At 38.8% G+C, this 16,913-nt stretch overlaps 1 protein-coding gene across 1 annotated transcript in view; it reads right to left on the bottom strand.

The window, feature by feature from the left end:
• FAAH2 (fatty acid amide hydrolase 2) overlaps positions 1-16,913 on the bottom strand; it is a 108,371-nt gene that overhangs the window by 84,076 nt on the left and 7,382 nt on the right. The window contains exon 2 of the mRNA XM_066357639.1: positions 14,159-14,241. Coding sequence (XP_066213736.1) covers positions 14,159-14,241 — 83 coding nt within the window. The remainder of the gene's footprint in view (positions 1-14,158; positions 14,242-16,913) is intronic.

Genomic DNA, 16,913 nt, shown 5'->3' on the forward strand with positions numbered 1-16,913 from the left:
GTCGGGCGCATGCGGGAGTCTGTCTGTCTCTCCCCGTTTCCAGCTTCAGAAAAAGAAAAGAAAAAAAAAAAAGAAAAAAAAATATATTATGCTCACTTTGTAAAAGATACCGCTGCCCACATGGAGGCTGTTGCCCAGGTGATATTAATGTGTGTTGGGGGCAGGCAGGATTGTTGTAGCCTGGGGCTTGGTTTTGGGATTAAGCCTTTCCCATCCTTTTTGATGTGGGGCGGTACAATCCAATCATGCCTCAGAGAAGTGACTTTGTATAATTAGAGACTTCCCTATTTTGTATATTGGATTAAAGGTTGTGAAGCTACACTATAAAATGGGGGCAGAACAGGAGCTTGCTCTCTTGGTTCCTGAGATTAGAATGAGAGAGCAGAGAGAGTAGAGCCAGCAGCGGAAGGAGGCCACGTGGAGGATGCCAGCAAAAGCAGCCAAGATGGCGGAGTGCTGAGTGAGATGCCAGTTTGTGTAGAGTTTGTATCTGGGATAAGGAAGGAGATGGGGTACTGAGGAGAATAAGGCTGGTGAGCTAGAAACCTTTGATTCTAGGAAACTCGGATAAGTCAGTAGCTTTGTGAGCACTGAATGTGAGTGGGTTTTGGAGCCCAGTGTGTGTTTTTACTTGCCCGCCAGGTGCAAGCTAGAATTAAAGAAAATGGCCTATCAGGTTTTGGCTCCGTTGTTTCTTTATAGACTGTCTGAATCCAGTGCGAACCTGCATGGGCCAGGTGGCCGCTGTGATGGTGGCCCTGGCCGTGACTACTGGCTTTACACTTAGGGATCTTAGAACAACAATGGATGGTCATTACAAACACCTAAATAAATAGCAAGTATAAAAAAGGATATTGAAATATTAAAAAAGAATCAGTCAGAGATAACAAATACAATATCAGAAATGAAGACTACAATGGAAGGAATTAAAAATAGGATGGATGGAGCGGAGGATCGAACCAGCGAGTTGGAGGACAACTGGAATGAAGGCATGAAAGCAGAGAAGAAAAAAGAAAAGAGACTAAAAAAGACTGAGGAAACTCTGTGACAACATAAAAAGAAATAACATCTGCATTTTAGGGGTTGCTGAAGAAGAGAAAGAACAAGGGATAGAGACTTTGTTCAATCATATCATAGCTGAAAACTTCCCTAAATTAATGCAGGAGAAACTCTCACAAGTTCAAGAAGCACAGAGAACTTCATTAAAGAGAAACCCAAAGAAACCTACACCAGAACACATCATAATTAAAATACCAAAGCTAAGTGATAAAGAGAAAATATTAAAAGCAGCTAGAGAAAAAAAGGATATCACCTACAAAGGAGCCCCCATAAGGATGACATCAGACTTCTCAACAGAAACACTTGAGGCCAGAAGGGAATGGCAAGAAATATTCAAAGTAATGCAGAACAAGAACCTACAACCAAGAATACTTTATCCCTGACCTGTGGTGGCGCAGTGGATAAAACGTCGACCTGGAAATGCTGAGGTCGCCGGTTCGAAACCCTGGGCTTGCCTGGTCAAGGCACATATGGGAGTTGATGCTTCCAGCTCCTCCCCCCTTCTCTCTCTCTGTCTCTCTCTCCTCTCTCTCCCTCTCTGTCTCTCTCCTCTCTAAAAATGAATAAATAAAATAAAAAAATAAAAATTAAAAAAAAATACTAGTCAGTTTTCCATACGTAGGTGGGACATAATAGTGAAACTAAGAGACATTTATAAGAGTGTGGTGGTTACGGGGGGGAGGGGGGAATGGGAGAGGGATAGCGGGTGGGGGGAATAGGAGAGGGATAGGGGGTGGGGAGGGGCACAAAGAAAACAAGATGGAAGGTGACAGAGGACAATCTGACTTTGGGTGGTGGGTATGCAACATAATTGAACGACAAGATAACCTGGACTTGTTATCTTTGAATATATGTTTCCTGATTTATTGATGTCACCCCATTAAAAAAATAAAATTAAATAAAAAAAAAAAAAAAAAAAAAAAGAATACTTTATCCAGCAAGGCTATCATTTAAAATTGAGGGAGAAATAAAAAGTCCCCCCCCCCAAAAAAAACCTCAAGGAATTCATTACAACCAAATCAATGCTGCAGGAAATGTTAAGGGGCATGGTGTAAACAGATCAAAGTGGGAAAAGAATATAGCAAAAGAGGAATACAGATTTAAAAAATAAAATGGCAATAAACAACTACATATCAATAATAACCTTAAATGTAAATGGATTAAATGATCCAATCAAAAGACATAGGGTAGCTGCATGGATAAGAAAACAGGACCTGTACATATGCTGTCTACAAGAAACACACCTTAAAACAAAAGATGCACATAGGCTGAAGGTAAAAGGATGGAAAAAAAATATTTCATGCAAATGGAAATGAAAAAAACGCTGGGGTAGGAATACTTATATCAGACAAAATAGACTTTAAAACAAAGAATATAGTAAGAGATAAAGAAGGCCACTACATAATGATAAAGGGAGCAATCCAACAGGAAGATATAACTATTATAAATATCTACACACCTAATATAGGAGCACCTAAATATAGAAAGCAGACTTTGATGGATATAAAGAGCGAGATCAACAGCAGTAATATAATAGTAGGGGATTTTAATACCCCACTAACATCACTAGATAGATCCTCAAGAAAGAAAATTAACAAAGAAACAGCAGACTTAAAGGACACACTAGATCAACTCGATTTAACAGGTATCTTCAGAACCTTTCACCCTAAAGCAGCAGAATATATATTCTTTTCAAGTGCTCATGGTACATTCTCTAGGATAGACCACATGTTAGAGCACAAAAGTGGTCTCAACAAATTTAAGAAGACTGAAACCATATCAAGTACTTTCTCTGATCACAATGGCATGAAACTAGAAATCAACCACAACAGAAAAGCTCAAAAATTCTCAAACACATGGAAACTAAATAGCAGGTTGTTAAATAACGAATGAATTAAGAATGAGATAAAAAAAGAAATAAAAAAATTCATAGAAACGAATGATAATGAGCATAAAACAACTCAAAATTTATGGGAAAGCAGTACTGAGAGGGAAGTTCATAACACTATAGGCACACTTTAAGAAACTAGAAAAATCCCAAATAAATAACTTAACCCTGCATCTAAAAGAACTAGAAAAAGAACAGCAAGTAAAGCCCAAATGTAGTAGAAGGAAGGAAATAATAAGATCAGAGCAGAAATAAATGACATAGAGACTAAAGAAACAATACAGAGGATAAATGAAACTAGGAGCTGGTTCTTTGAAAAGGTAAACAAGATTCATGAACCTTTAACTAGACTCACCAAGAAAAAGAGAGAGAGGACTCAAATAAATAAAATTAGAAATGAGAGGGGAGAAATAACAACTGACACAACAGAAATACAAAATATTGTAAGAAAATATAATGAAGAACTGTATGCCAAAAAACTAGACAACCTACATGAAATGGACTAATTCCTTGAAACATACAATCATCCAAAAATCAATCTGGAAGAATCAGAAAACCTAAACAAACCGATTACAACAAATGAGAACAAAACAGTTATCAAAAAACTCCCAACAAAGAAAAGTCCTGGGCCTGATGCCTTCACAAGTGAATTCTACCAAATATTCAAAGAAGAACTAATTTCTATCCTTCTCAAGCTATTTCAAAAAATTCAAGAGGAAGGAAGATTTCAAGCTCCTTTTATGAGGCGAGCATAATTCTGATTCCAAAACCAGGCAAAGACAACACAAAGAAAGAAAATTATAGGCCAATATCCCTGATGAATATAGATGCTAAAATTAGCAAACCGGATCCAACAATCTATGGAAAAAATCATACACCATGATCAAGTGGGATTTATTTTGGGGAGGCAAGGCTGGTACAATATTTGCAAATCAATCAATGTGATTCATCACATAAACAAAAGGAAGGAGAAAAATCACATGATAATTTCAATAGATACAGAAAAAGCATTTGATAAAATCCAGCACTCATTCATGATCAAAACTCTCAACAAAGTGGGAATACAGGGAACATACCTCAACATGATAAAAGCCATCTATGACAAACCCACAGCCAACATCATACTCAACTCAATGGGCAAAAATTAAAAGAAATCTCCTTAAGATCAGGAATAAGGCAGAGGTGCCCCCTTTCACCACTCTTATTCAACATAGTCATGCAAGTCCTAGCCACAGCAATCAGACAAGAAGAAAAAATAAAAGGCATTCAAGTTGGAAAAGAAGAAGTAAAGCTATCATTATTTGCAGATGATATAATATTGTATATAGAAAACCCTAAAGTCTCAGTCAAAAAACTACTGGACCTGATAAATGAATTCAGCAAAGTGGCAGGACATAAAATTAATACTCAGAGGCATTTTTATACACCAACAATGAACAGTCAGAAAGAGAAATTAAGGAAACAATCCCCTTCACTATCGCAACCAAAAAAATAAAGTACCTAGGAGTACATTTAACCAAGGAGACTAAAGACTTGTACTCGGAAAATTATAAAACATTGATAAAAGAAATCAAGGAAGATACAAACAAGTGGAAGCATATACCGTGCTCATGGTTAGGAAGAATAAACATCATTAAAATGTCTGTAGTACCCAAAGCAATTTATAAATTCAATGCAATACCAATTAAAATACCAATGACATACTCTAAAGATATAGATCACATATTCCAAAAATTTATATGGAACCAAAAGAGAACACAAATAGCCTCAGCAATCTTAAAAAAGAAGAATAAAGTGGGAGGTATCACACTTCCTGATATCAAGCTATATTACAAGGCCATTGTACTCAAAACAGCCTGGTACTGGCATACGAACAGGCACATAGATCAATGGAACAGAATGGAGAACCCAGAAATAAACCCACAGCTATATGGACAACTGATATTTGACAAAGGAGGTAAGGGCATACAATGGAGTAAAGACAGCCTCTTCAACAAATGGTGTTGGGAAAATTGTACAGCAACCTGCAAAAAATTGAAACTAGACCACCAACTTTCACCATTCACAATAATAAACTCAAAATGGATAAAAGACTTAAATGTAAGGTGTGACACCATAAGCATCTTAGAAGAAAACATAGGCAGTAAGCTCTCCAACATCTCTTGCAACAATATATTTACTGATTTATCTCCAAAGGCAAGGGAAATAAAAGACAAGATAAACAAATGAGACTATATCAAACTAAAAAGATTTTGCACAGCCAGAGACAATAAGAACAGAATAAAAAGACAAACTACATAATGGGAGAATATATTTGACAATACGTCTGATAAGGGGTTAATAACCAAAATTTATAAAGAACTTGTAAAACTCAATACCAGGAAGACAAACAATCCAATCAAAAAATGGGCAAGAGAAATGAATAGACACTTCTCCAAAGAGGACATAAAGATGGCCAATAGGCATATGAAAAAATCCTCAACATCACTAATCATTAGAGAAATGCAAATTAAAACCACAATGAGATATCATCTCACACCGGTCAGAATGGCGCTCATCAACAAAACAACACAGAATAAGTGCTGGTGAGGATGTGGAGAAAAGGGAACCCTCCTGCACTGCTGGTGGGATTGCAGACTGGTGCAGCCTCTGTGGAAAACAGTATGGAGATTCCTCAAAAAATTGAAAATCGAACTGCCTTTTGACCCAGCTATCCCACTCTTAGGAATATATCCCAAGGACACCATAGAACGGTTCCAGAAGGAGAAATGCACCCCCATGTTTATAGCAGCATTGTTCACAATAGCGAAGATCTGGAAACAGCCCAAGTGTCCATCAGTGGACGAGTGGATTAAAAAGCCTTGGTACATATATACTATAGAATACTACTCAGCCATAAGAAATGATGACATCGGATCATTTACAATAACATGGATGGACCTTGATAACATTATACTGAGCAAAATAAGTAAATCAGAAAAAGCTAAGAACTATATGATTCCATACATAGATGGGACATAAAAATGAGACTCAGAGACATGGACAAGATTGTGGGGGTTACGGGGAGGGGGAAGTAGAGGGAGGGAGTTGGGGGAGGGGAGGGACACAAAGAAAACCAGTTAGAAGGTGATGTTAGACAATTGGACTTTGGGTGATAGGAATGCAGCATAATCAAATGTCAAAATAACCTAGAGATGTTTTCTCTGAACATATGTACCCTGATTTATCAATGTCACCCCATTAAAATAAAAAAGAAACTACAGTGAGATACTATGCCATAACTATCACAATGGCTCTCATTAACAAATCATAAACAAGTGCTGGTGAGGATGTGGAGAAAAGGGAACCCTCCTGCACTACTGGTGGGAATGCAGACTTGGGCAGCCACTGTGGAAAACAGTATGGAGATTCCTCAAAAAATTAAAAATGGTACTTCTTTTTTTTTTTAAATATTTTATTTATTGATTTTTTAGAGAGAGAGGAGTGAGAGAGAGAGACAGAGAGAGAGAGAAGGGGGAGGAGCAGGAAGCATCAACTCCCATATGTGCCTTGACCAGGCAAGCCCAAGGTTTCGAACCGCCGACCTCAGTGTTCCAGGTCGACGCTTTATCCCACTGCGCCACCACAGGTCAGGCCAAAAAATGGTACTTCTTTATGACCCATCTATCCCACTTCTAGAAATATAGCTTAAGAATCCCAATACACTAATTCAGAAGAAGATATACACTCCCATGTTCATTGCAGCATTGTTTACAATAGCCAATATCTGGAAACAGCCTAAGTGTCCATTAGTGTACGAGGGAATAAAAAGGCTGTAGTACATATACACAGAGGAATACTACGTGGCAGTGAAAAAGTAGGAAATCTTACCTTTTGCAACAGCATGGATGGACCTGGAGACTATTATGCAAGTAAAATAAGCCAGGCAGAGAGAGAAAAATATCATATGATCTCACTGATATGTAGAATCTAATGAACACAATAAAATGAAGCACAAATGGAAACAGAGCCCGTGTCACAGGGAACAACAGGGTACAGATGGACAGCTGTCAGAGGGAACGGGGAAGAGGGGACCAGATCAAAGAAGGTGAAAGGATTAGCTAAATTTATATACATAACACAGAGGTACAGACAACAGGGTATCAAGTCCCTGAGGGAAAGGGAGATGGAAGTAGGGGGAGGGGGGCAAAAGGGTTATAATGGGAATGGAAAGAGACTTTCTATTAGTCATGGGGGGCATAATGCATGGTGTTGCATGAGTTATACTGAGTTAGACACTTGAAACAATATCAACACAATAAATTAAAAATAAATAATTTTTAAAAATTAAAAAATAGGCCCTGGCCAGTTGGCTCAGTGGTAGAGCATCGGCCTGGCGTGCAGGAGTCCTGGGTTCGATTCCCAGCCAGGGCACAGAGGAGAAGCGCCCATCTGCTTCTCCACCCCTCCCCTCTCCTTCCTCTCTGTCTCTCTCTTCCCCTCCTGCAGCCGAGGCTCCATTGGAGCAAAGATGGCCCGGGCACTGGGGATGGCTCTGTGGCCTCTGCCTCAGGTGCTAGAATGGCTCTGATTGCGGCAGAGCAATGCCCCAGATGGACAGATCATCGCCCCCTGATGGGCATGCTGGGTGGATCCCGGTTGGGCGCATGTGGGAGTCTGTCTGACTGCCTCCCCGTTTCCAACTTCAGAAAAATACAAAAAAAAAATTAAAAAATATGTCTATATATAAAAAATTGAATATTATTTAGACATAAATAGAAGGAAGTACTGTCATTTGTGATAACAAGGATAAACCTTGAGGACATTATGCTGAGTGAAATAAGGCAGAGAGAGAAAGACAAATATTGATTGACGTTGGTTTTATGAGAAACCAAAAAAAAAAAAAGTGATTAAATTTATAGAAACAGAGATTAGAATAGAGAGAACTGGGGAGATTTTGGTTAAAGGGTACAAACTTTCAGTTATAAGATCAATATATTTGAGGACCTAATGCACAGCACAGTGACTATAGTTATTAACATGGTACTGTATACTTGAAATTTGTAAGAGAGTAGATCTTAAGTATTCTCTCTCTCACACACACACAAAAACAAAATAACTTTGCACAGTGATGGATGGTAACCAATTTTATAGTGGTAATCATTTCACAAAGCACACATATATTTAATTACCATGTAGTGCACTTTAAATATATATAGTTTTATTTATCTTTCTCAAAAATATGAAAAAAAGAAAGTATCTATTACAAAAAGAGAGTTATTCTAAAAGCCAAAGGAAGATACTATGTCAAGAGTAGGGATGCCTGACCAGGCGGTGGCGCAGTGGATAGAGCGTCGGACTGGGACGCAGTGGACAGAGCGTCGGACTGGGATGCAGAGGACCCAGGTTCGAGACCCCGAGGTTGCCAGCTTGAGCGCGGGCTCATCTGGTTTGAGCAAACGCTCCCCAGCTTGGACCCAAGGTCGCTGGCTTGAGCAAGGGGTTACTCGGTCTGCTGTAGCCCCACGGTCAAGGCACATATGAGAAAGCAATCAATGAACAACTAAGGTGTCGGAACGAAAAACTAATGATTGATGCTTCTCATCTCTCTGTTCCTTTCTGTCTGTCCCTGTCTATCCCTCTCTCTGACTCTCTCTCTGTCTCTGTAAAGAAAAAAAAAGAGTAGGGCAGTTATAATTTCGATATTAGAAACATGCTACCATTTGCTGAGTGATATTCACATGCCAATAATTGTGTTTTATATTCATTAACTCATTCAGTCCTCAGAACAATCCCATAGATATGTTACATTTGCCCCAGTAAACTGAGGTAATATTGTGATGTGTTGCAGGCAATGTTGGCTGCTAACCAAGATCTACTTTTCCCCAGTGTTAACAGAACCTCAATTTTTTTTCTAAGAAATACCTTTCTTACCTGCCATTTAGGGGAGTAAATCCAATTCCCTAGCCTTAAGGGTGTGATTTCTTATTTGTTTAATACAATCAAAGTGATGTTATTCAATATGTCAGAAATAGGTTTTCCTATAGGCTTCTGGCCATAATTTTGGCCTTTGAGACATGAAATATGGCAACTACCTTATAACAATAAGAAGATTTAACTTGAAAATAAGTGTGACAATCTAGATGTCCAAGACAAAGAACTGAATACATAGGTTACTGATGTCATTTTTCAGCTGCTGAATTACTTATGTGGCTAATCTACCAATGGGCTTCTATTTTATAAGATAATATATTGTCTTCATTGTTCTCAGTCATTTTGAGTTGGGTTTTCTGTTTGCAGTAAAAATCAGCTAAATCGAGAGAGTTGGCAGGGCACTTATAATTGAGTAGTAGGGACAGAAGGTAGATTTCAGTGAGTGTTAGTGTAAACAGGAGTTAAAGATTCAGAAAAAAATAATTGTTGACTATATTTCACAGAAGCTTGCTTATGTTAGAAAAGTGAGAGCATTATGATAGCCAGTTAGGTACAGCAAAATATTCATCTGAAAGTATTATAACCTGGCTCCTGAAAATACACAGAATCTGGTCACTTGAAGGCACTGTTGTAGAATGGTCAGGGTCCAGGCCTTGGAGACATACTTATCTGGGATACCTATGTGACCTTGCAAGTAACAACTTCTTAAACCTCCATTTCACCATCTATAATATGATAAGACCTACATGCTTTGTCAGTGTATAAAATATAGTACTGAGGCCCTGGCCGGTTGGCTCAGTGGTAGAGTGTCGGCCTGCGTGTAGGAGTCCCGGGTTCAATTCCCGGCCAGGGCACACAGGAGAAGCGCCCATCTGCTTCTCCACCCCTCCCCCTCTCCTTCCTCTCTGTCTCTGTCTTCCCCTCTCGAAGCCAAGGTTCCATTGGAGCAGAGTTGGCCTGGGCACTGAGGATGGCTCTATGGACTCTGCCTCAGGTGCTAGAATGGCTCTGGTTGCAGCGGAGCAATGCCCCAGATGGGCAGAGCATCGCCCCCTGGTGGGCATGCCGGGTGGGTCCCGGTCGGGCGCATGTGGGAGTCTGTCTGACTGCCTCCCCGTTTCCAACTTCAGAAAAAATATAAAAAATATATAGTACTGAACACACAGTAACCGCTCAATAAAGGGTGGCTATTATTATCATCATTACTAATATCATACAGTTGTCTTGACAGTCAACAAAATCTGTTAGGAAAATTAAAGAGTTAGGGTTTTAGCAGACTATGTCAAAGCCAAATTCTCCAAATTACAGTGCTAAGTTAATTGGCAACATAAAATTTAGGAAACAGGCTACAAGCCTCTATATCACAATAAACAACAAGAACTGTAGCAGGTGCTTTCTGACATCTCCTAGTGGTATGATATATATTATCAACAACATTTACTGGCAACCTATTTGTTGGTGGTAAACAGGACTCCTCGAACATTTGACACCCAGGCATTTCTTAGCCAGGTATCACAGGCCACTCAGATTCCTAAATCCTCTTACTCTCAAGTAAAGGGCAGAGGTAATAATGTATACTTTCCAAAGGTCTTAAACGCCCATTTATTAACATTGCCCAAATTTAATCCACATGTAATGAACAAATGCAGAGAACTCTAAGAGAAGGCAGTTACAGGCAGAAAGGACACTAGCTACCATTACACTTGGACTCAGTGCCACAGGCAGCAAGAAACCTTCATAATGTAAAAGCAGACACCCCAGAGAAGAATCCTTACCGTGGCCTCTATGGAAAAAGACTGAAAATGAGCCCTAAGCGAGGCTGTGATACCAGAATGACACACAGGCTAGACAGTGTGAGATAACTGAAACACATTACTGAGGTCTGGGATGCCATTTCTATACTTATATATCCTGAAATCCTGCCTTCTGCCAGTGTTCCCTAGAGCAGGGAACAAGAGATAAAAATCCAAGGATTCCACCCCTGTGCTCTGTTGAAAAGCTAGACAGCACCCTTACCTGTATAGAACAGCTATAGACTGCCATTATCATCTGGTTTAGTCTTACTCATTTTAGAGTTCTGTTTGTACATCGCTTTCTCCAGAAAGCCTTCCCTGACACCTCTCCAGGCCCGGATAGGTACACCTCTTCTATGCTTGCACAGTATTCTCTCCTTACAGAGTTTTAACTTGGTTGTGCTGTAAACAGTAGCTATTTGTATATTTCAACCAGAAGACTGGGAGCTAAAAGAGGCCAAGAGCTGTGTTTTATTCACTTTTGTATCTTCCAACACCTACCACAGTGTCAGGACCATAGTAGGCACTGAACAAATGTCTGGTGGGTGAGATAATTCAGATCACAATGGTGACACAGCCTCAAACCAAGCATTCTGTATCCCCAATTTCTGATGGAACTCAGAAAATTCAGGGTTTTTTTGTTTGTTTGTTTGCTTCTCTGTTTTTTGCCAACTGGCACACTCTTAGTTCCTTCATATACAGACGGAAAGACAAAGGAAGATGTGAATGTATTTGCTTCTTCTAGTCTGTTTTTGGTTCCTGATAATACTGCCCTAACAACAGCCTTTTATCTAGATAAAGGTAATTGGTTCCAGCTTCCTATTTATTTCTATACTCTAGAACCAATCTCAGTACACCCCCTCAGAAGTACCAGTAACAGGAGCTGGCAGCTGCCTCTCCGAGGTCTTAATCACAGCTTTATGAGGTTTCCTCATTAAGCTTCTGAGGTAGCAGCAGTCAGGTAGCACCCCTCACATGGATCCACGTTTTAGCTCTGCAGAAACCTCCTCTGAGTTTCTTAATTCTGATAATCCCAATTTTTTCCCTTTGTCCTCTGAGATCTAGGGGTAGTAGCTGTTTCCAGCATTCATTAGCTTTGTGTTGTTTCAGTGGTACATCTCCCCCCCCCCCATTTCTTAAACACTTATTTCAATAATTCTGTGTATTATATTCTTTAAAATAGTGTGGTTATGGACCTTGAATGAAATAAGAGCAAGAGCACAACGTGCTCTGGGAGCTCAGAGGTAGACATTTCACAAAAGCTGAGATGATTAAATAAAGTGAAACTGAGACCTGAGCTGAGTTCTGGAAAACTAATTCAGCCAAAAATAGAGAGAGGAAGAAAGGGAAGTTATTACAGGAAGAAGGGACAACAATACAAAGTTAGAAAGATAAGAGAGAGAACAATAGGTCAGGGGAAATGGAGTAGTTCAGTATGTTAGAGAGCAAGATACACTGGCATCATGGGAAATAAGGAAGAAGAGTGATAAAACTTGCTGACTAACTGAAGTTGAGAGACAGTATTTGGAAAGGAGGGGTGAAGGTGGAGCCCAGGGTTACACCCAGGTATTTTGTGTGACTGGGCCGAAGGACAGGTTTGGGAAGAAGTTGATAAACTAGTAAACATTTTCTGATAAGTCAATCAAGAATAGAAACAGAAAGCTAGGAACCAGCAGATTTAGAGTCCATATTTTCTACTACTATATTTTGTAAATGTGTGACTTTAAACACTGAACTGCCTTGGGAGTCATTTCAGTGCCAAGTAAATGGGGACAGCAATACAATAAAATTGAGTGCAATCATGACAAAAGTTCCATTTAACGAGGTCCTATTATAATAACAACCACAGTCCTAACAGTAGCTAACACTGAGTGATTGATGGAAGGGCTGTGTTGTGTCCTTTACATATGTATACATTTTAATACCAATATTTTTTAACTTCAAGCAAAATAGAAACATAATTAGCAGAATAAAGCCATTTTGGTGCACTTTAAGGAAGGTAGGAAAAAAAACCCCACTGGTATTACACACAGCACAAATAAACTTCACAAAATTGTTTGTGAACATCTACCCTACAGGCATCCATATTTTCTCTCCAAATCTTCAATCCCTTGATTGCCACTGCCATTCCCCACTCTCCCCACCCCACCCACTTACCAGCCTCCCTAGTCTCTCCTATTTCTAGGTCCACATACCATTTTTAACAAGGATGGCAATTTAATTCTCTCTCAGATCTTTATTAGTATTGGCACACACAGAAATAAGTTTTATAACATAAGACCTCTCTCCTTAGGACTCTCACTCCTTAAAATACAATAGAAAAATAAAAATAACAAAATTTCATTTTCTTTCTTAAATGTTTAAAAATAAACTTTGTCAATAAATTAACCAAAAATTACATTTCAAATAAAAACTCAGTGTAGAATTAGAGGAAATATCTCCAGGATGTGGAGCTGTTAAATTGTTGGAGGATGGGACCACTGTAGAGCTGGTCCATAGAAAAAGGAAAGGGACAAGGGAGAACTCCTGGAACATAAAGACACTCTGTACTTCTACTTTTGTTAGTTTTTGCACCAGATGTTTATATATTTAGAACATGGCCCAGTCACATACTACCTGTGTGACGCTAGGCAAATAACTTAAATTCTCTGAATTACACTTTTCACATATATAACATAAGAAATGTAATATATTTTGGAAAACCTTTTGAACTGATTAAATAAGAAAATGTGTATCAAGTAACTATAAAGCACAATCCATTTTTCGTAGTGTTAGTATTCCATAAAAATATTTTAAATATCTCTAATTTTATAATAGTGATTATTTTTTCATTATTTATATATATAGTTACTGTTTATGTCAAGTGATAATATTTTTCAATTTTTGTAGTGATACAAACTTTCATTTTAAAATAATTGACTTAAGTGATTCAATTTTAATAAGTATATTAATTAACAAGAGTTGCTGTGAAATCAAAACAAGAATCTTAAAGAATATATGTATGATTGAGATCTGGAAAATGTCACTCTACATTATGGTATGATAAGAACTGTGCTATGTAGGATGCCAAGTTTTGTCCTAATACAGCTCCCTGGAAGGTTTTACTTAGTAATAGAGACATAGAAATCACACATATATTATCTTTTTAAAATACTGTATACTATACTAAATATATATTGGAAAGTATGGTAGTATTGGAAAGTTCTCTTATTAATAGTCGCTAATAAAAACCCATTATTTCAATAAACATTCAATGATGTCTACCAACTTTTAGGCCTTGTTCTGGATGTTGAATATGTTAAAACCAATGAAATGTATTTCTTACCATAAAGGTTCTTAAAGTCAATGGATAGGAAACATAAAAGCTCAATAAAGGGCAAGAATTGCTAAATTATAAATCAGGGCACATCACAGTGGGAAATCAAGACCAAAAGAAGGACACAGAAGAAGAGGAGTCCAAGAAATATGACAAGAACAAAATCTACGACAGAGTAAAAATGCTGACCTGTACTTGACAATTCCATTGATCAGTGGGTTCACAGTTACGATTCTGTTGATATAAGCCTGAACAACATCTATGCATTTCACCTGCAAAATACAGTAATTTAACAATTATTTAGTTGAAGAATAATGTATCCATTAAACAAGTATTTAATAAAATCCTCCTCTGTGCATTAATCCATTTTTAGTTAAGATATCTTCAATGAATTATCCAGTGCAGTCCACTGTTAAGAGGTAAAAGATGTTCACTCTGAAGCTAAAAAGTCAGAAATATATCAGTATACTCCCTATTGGTCAAGATAAAAGACACAAAGTCCCCTTTAAATAATGGAAATTGAAGAGATATTATCTCTATATACTCAAATAGTAAATACTTTTCTAGTAAATAACAGCATAATGATAAGTATCATTTTATAGTAATACCCTGAAACTTAATGTTATATACTTCATCTTTGCAAAATCCAGGAGTTGGGGAGTAGAGACAAAGTACATTAAGGTGCAATTTTCAGATAAAATAAAGGACACCAAGTTAAATTTTAATTTTAAATGAATAGCAAGTAATTTTTAGTATAAGTAGGTCCCAAATATTTCACAGGGTTAATTTTACCAAAAATTATTAATTATTGGAAAATAAAATTAAATTAAACTGCATGTTCTGTATTATTTTTTGCTAAATCTGGCAACCCTAGGCTAAGGGTCTTAGGTTAGAAATGTGAAGAGGGGTAAGACAAGTAGAATACTGGGGGGGTGGTCTTAAGGATTAGTATTTACTTATTATATACAGTTATAGTTTTAATGATAATTTTTATACAAGGGACAATAAGCATTAGGAAATTAAAAAGCAAAGTAGAACTCCCAAATAAGGAGGAAAGAAAAGAAAAGAAACTAGGTCAAGCCAGAAAATATAAGGAAAGGAAAACGAGAAAATAAGTATAATAAATTGTAAACATCATATCAAATGGAAAAAAAAATAAGTAAAGACTGAATTTCTCTGTCAGAGGGCAAAGTCATCAAATTTGGTTTGAAAAAAGGCTTAGCTCAGCTATACATTGTTTATAAGACATACACCTGGCACAAAGAGACAATGAAAGGTTAAAAATAAAATAATGGGCAAAGATATATTAGGTAAATGTAAACAATAAGAAAGCCTGGGTGAGCAGAGAAAGAAAAATATCATATGACCTCATTCATTTGAGGAATCCAAGGAATAATGAGAACTGAGGAACGGAATTGAGACAGAGGAGAGGTCAAAGGGACCAGAGGAAAAGAGGACAGAGGGAAAGGGGATGATAGGATGGGATAAACCTGAAGGGAAGGGGGGAGGGTGCTGTGGAGAGGGGGGCAAGGGAGATGTTGAGGGGAATATGGGGGAGGGGGATGCATTTGGGGTGACACTAGAATCTATGTAAACACAATAAATTAAAATCAATAAAAAATAAAATAAAAAAAGAAAGCCTGGGTGGTACCATTTATATTAGATAAAACAAATTTCAAGACTGAAACATGAAATACTACAATTCAGTAAGATGAAATGTCACACCTGACCAGGCGATGGTGCAGTGGATAGAGCGTCAGACTGGGACACAGAGGACCCAGGTTCAAAACCTCAAGGTCGCCGGCTTGAGCAAGGGCTCATCTGGTTTGAGCACAGATCACTATCTTGAACCCATGGTCACTGGCTTGAGCAAGGGGTCACTCAACTCTGCTGTAGCCTCCCAGTCAAGGCACATATGAGAAAGCAATCAATGAACAACTAAGGTGCCGCAAGGAAAAATTGATGCTTCTTGTTTCTCTCCCTTCTTGTTTATCTGTCCCTGTCTGTCCCTCTCTGTCTCTCTCTCTCTCTGTCACACAAAAAAAGATGAAATGTCATATATTGTACTTTTTTTGTATTAGAAAATCAAACAAATATATAGAACATAAACTCCTAAGAATATAAAGAGAACTTGATCAGAAATACAAGTAAAGTAATAGATAATATAGTTATTTTATTTTATTTTTTTTCTGAAGCTGGAAACGGGAAGAGACAGTCAGACTCCAGCATGCGCCCGACCGGGATCCACCCGGCACACCCACCAGGGGGCGACGCTCTGCCCACCAGGGGGCGATGCTCTGCCCCTCCGGGGTGTCACTCTGTCGAGACCAGAGCCACTCTAGCGCCTGGGGCAGAGGCCAAGGAGCCATCCCCAGTGCCCGGGTCATCTTTGCTCCAATGGAGCCTCAGCTGCGGGAGGGGAAGAGAGAGACAGAGAGGAAGGAGAGGGGGAGGGGTGGAGAAGCAGATGGGCGCCTCTCCTGTGTGCCCTGGCCGGGAATCGAACCCGGGTCCCCAGCACGCCAGGCCGACGCTCTACCGCTGAGCCAACTGGCCAGGGCCAATATAGTTATTTTAGAAATAGTCAAATTAAGTAGTCAAAAGTAAGATTATATACAGGAATTTAATAATCTGTTCATGGACAGAGAAATTTTATTTCATCAAGAAAAAAATATTTTTCATAAATCACGAACAGAAAATGATAATGGGCCCTGGCCGGTTGGCTCAGTGGTAGAGAGTCGGCCTGGCGTGCCGAAGTCCCAGGTTCGATTTCCGGCCAGGGCACACAGGAGAAGTGCCCATCTGCTTCTCTACCCCTCCCCCCCTCCTTCCTCTCTGTCTCTCTCTTCCCCTCCCGCAGCCAAGGCTGCATTGGAGCAAAGATGGCCCGGGCACTGGGGATGGCTCCTTGGCCTCTGCCCCAGGCGCTAGAGTGGCTCTGGTC

Source organism: Saccopteryx leptura, chromosome X (assembly GCF_036850995.1).
Source record: "Saccopteryx leptura isolate mSacLep1 chromosome X, mSacLep1_pri_phased_curated, whole genome shotgun sequence".
Classification (NCBI taxonomy): Eukaryota; Metazoa; Chordata; class Mammalia; order Chiroptera; family Emballonuridae; genus Saccopteryx; species Saccopteryx leptura.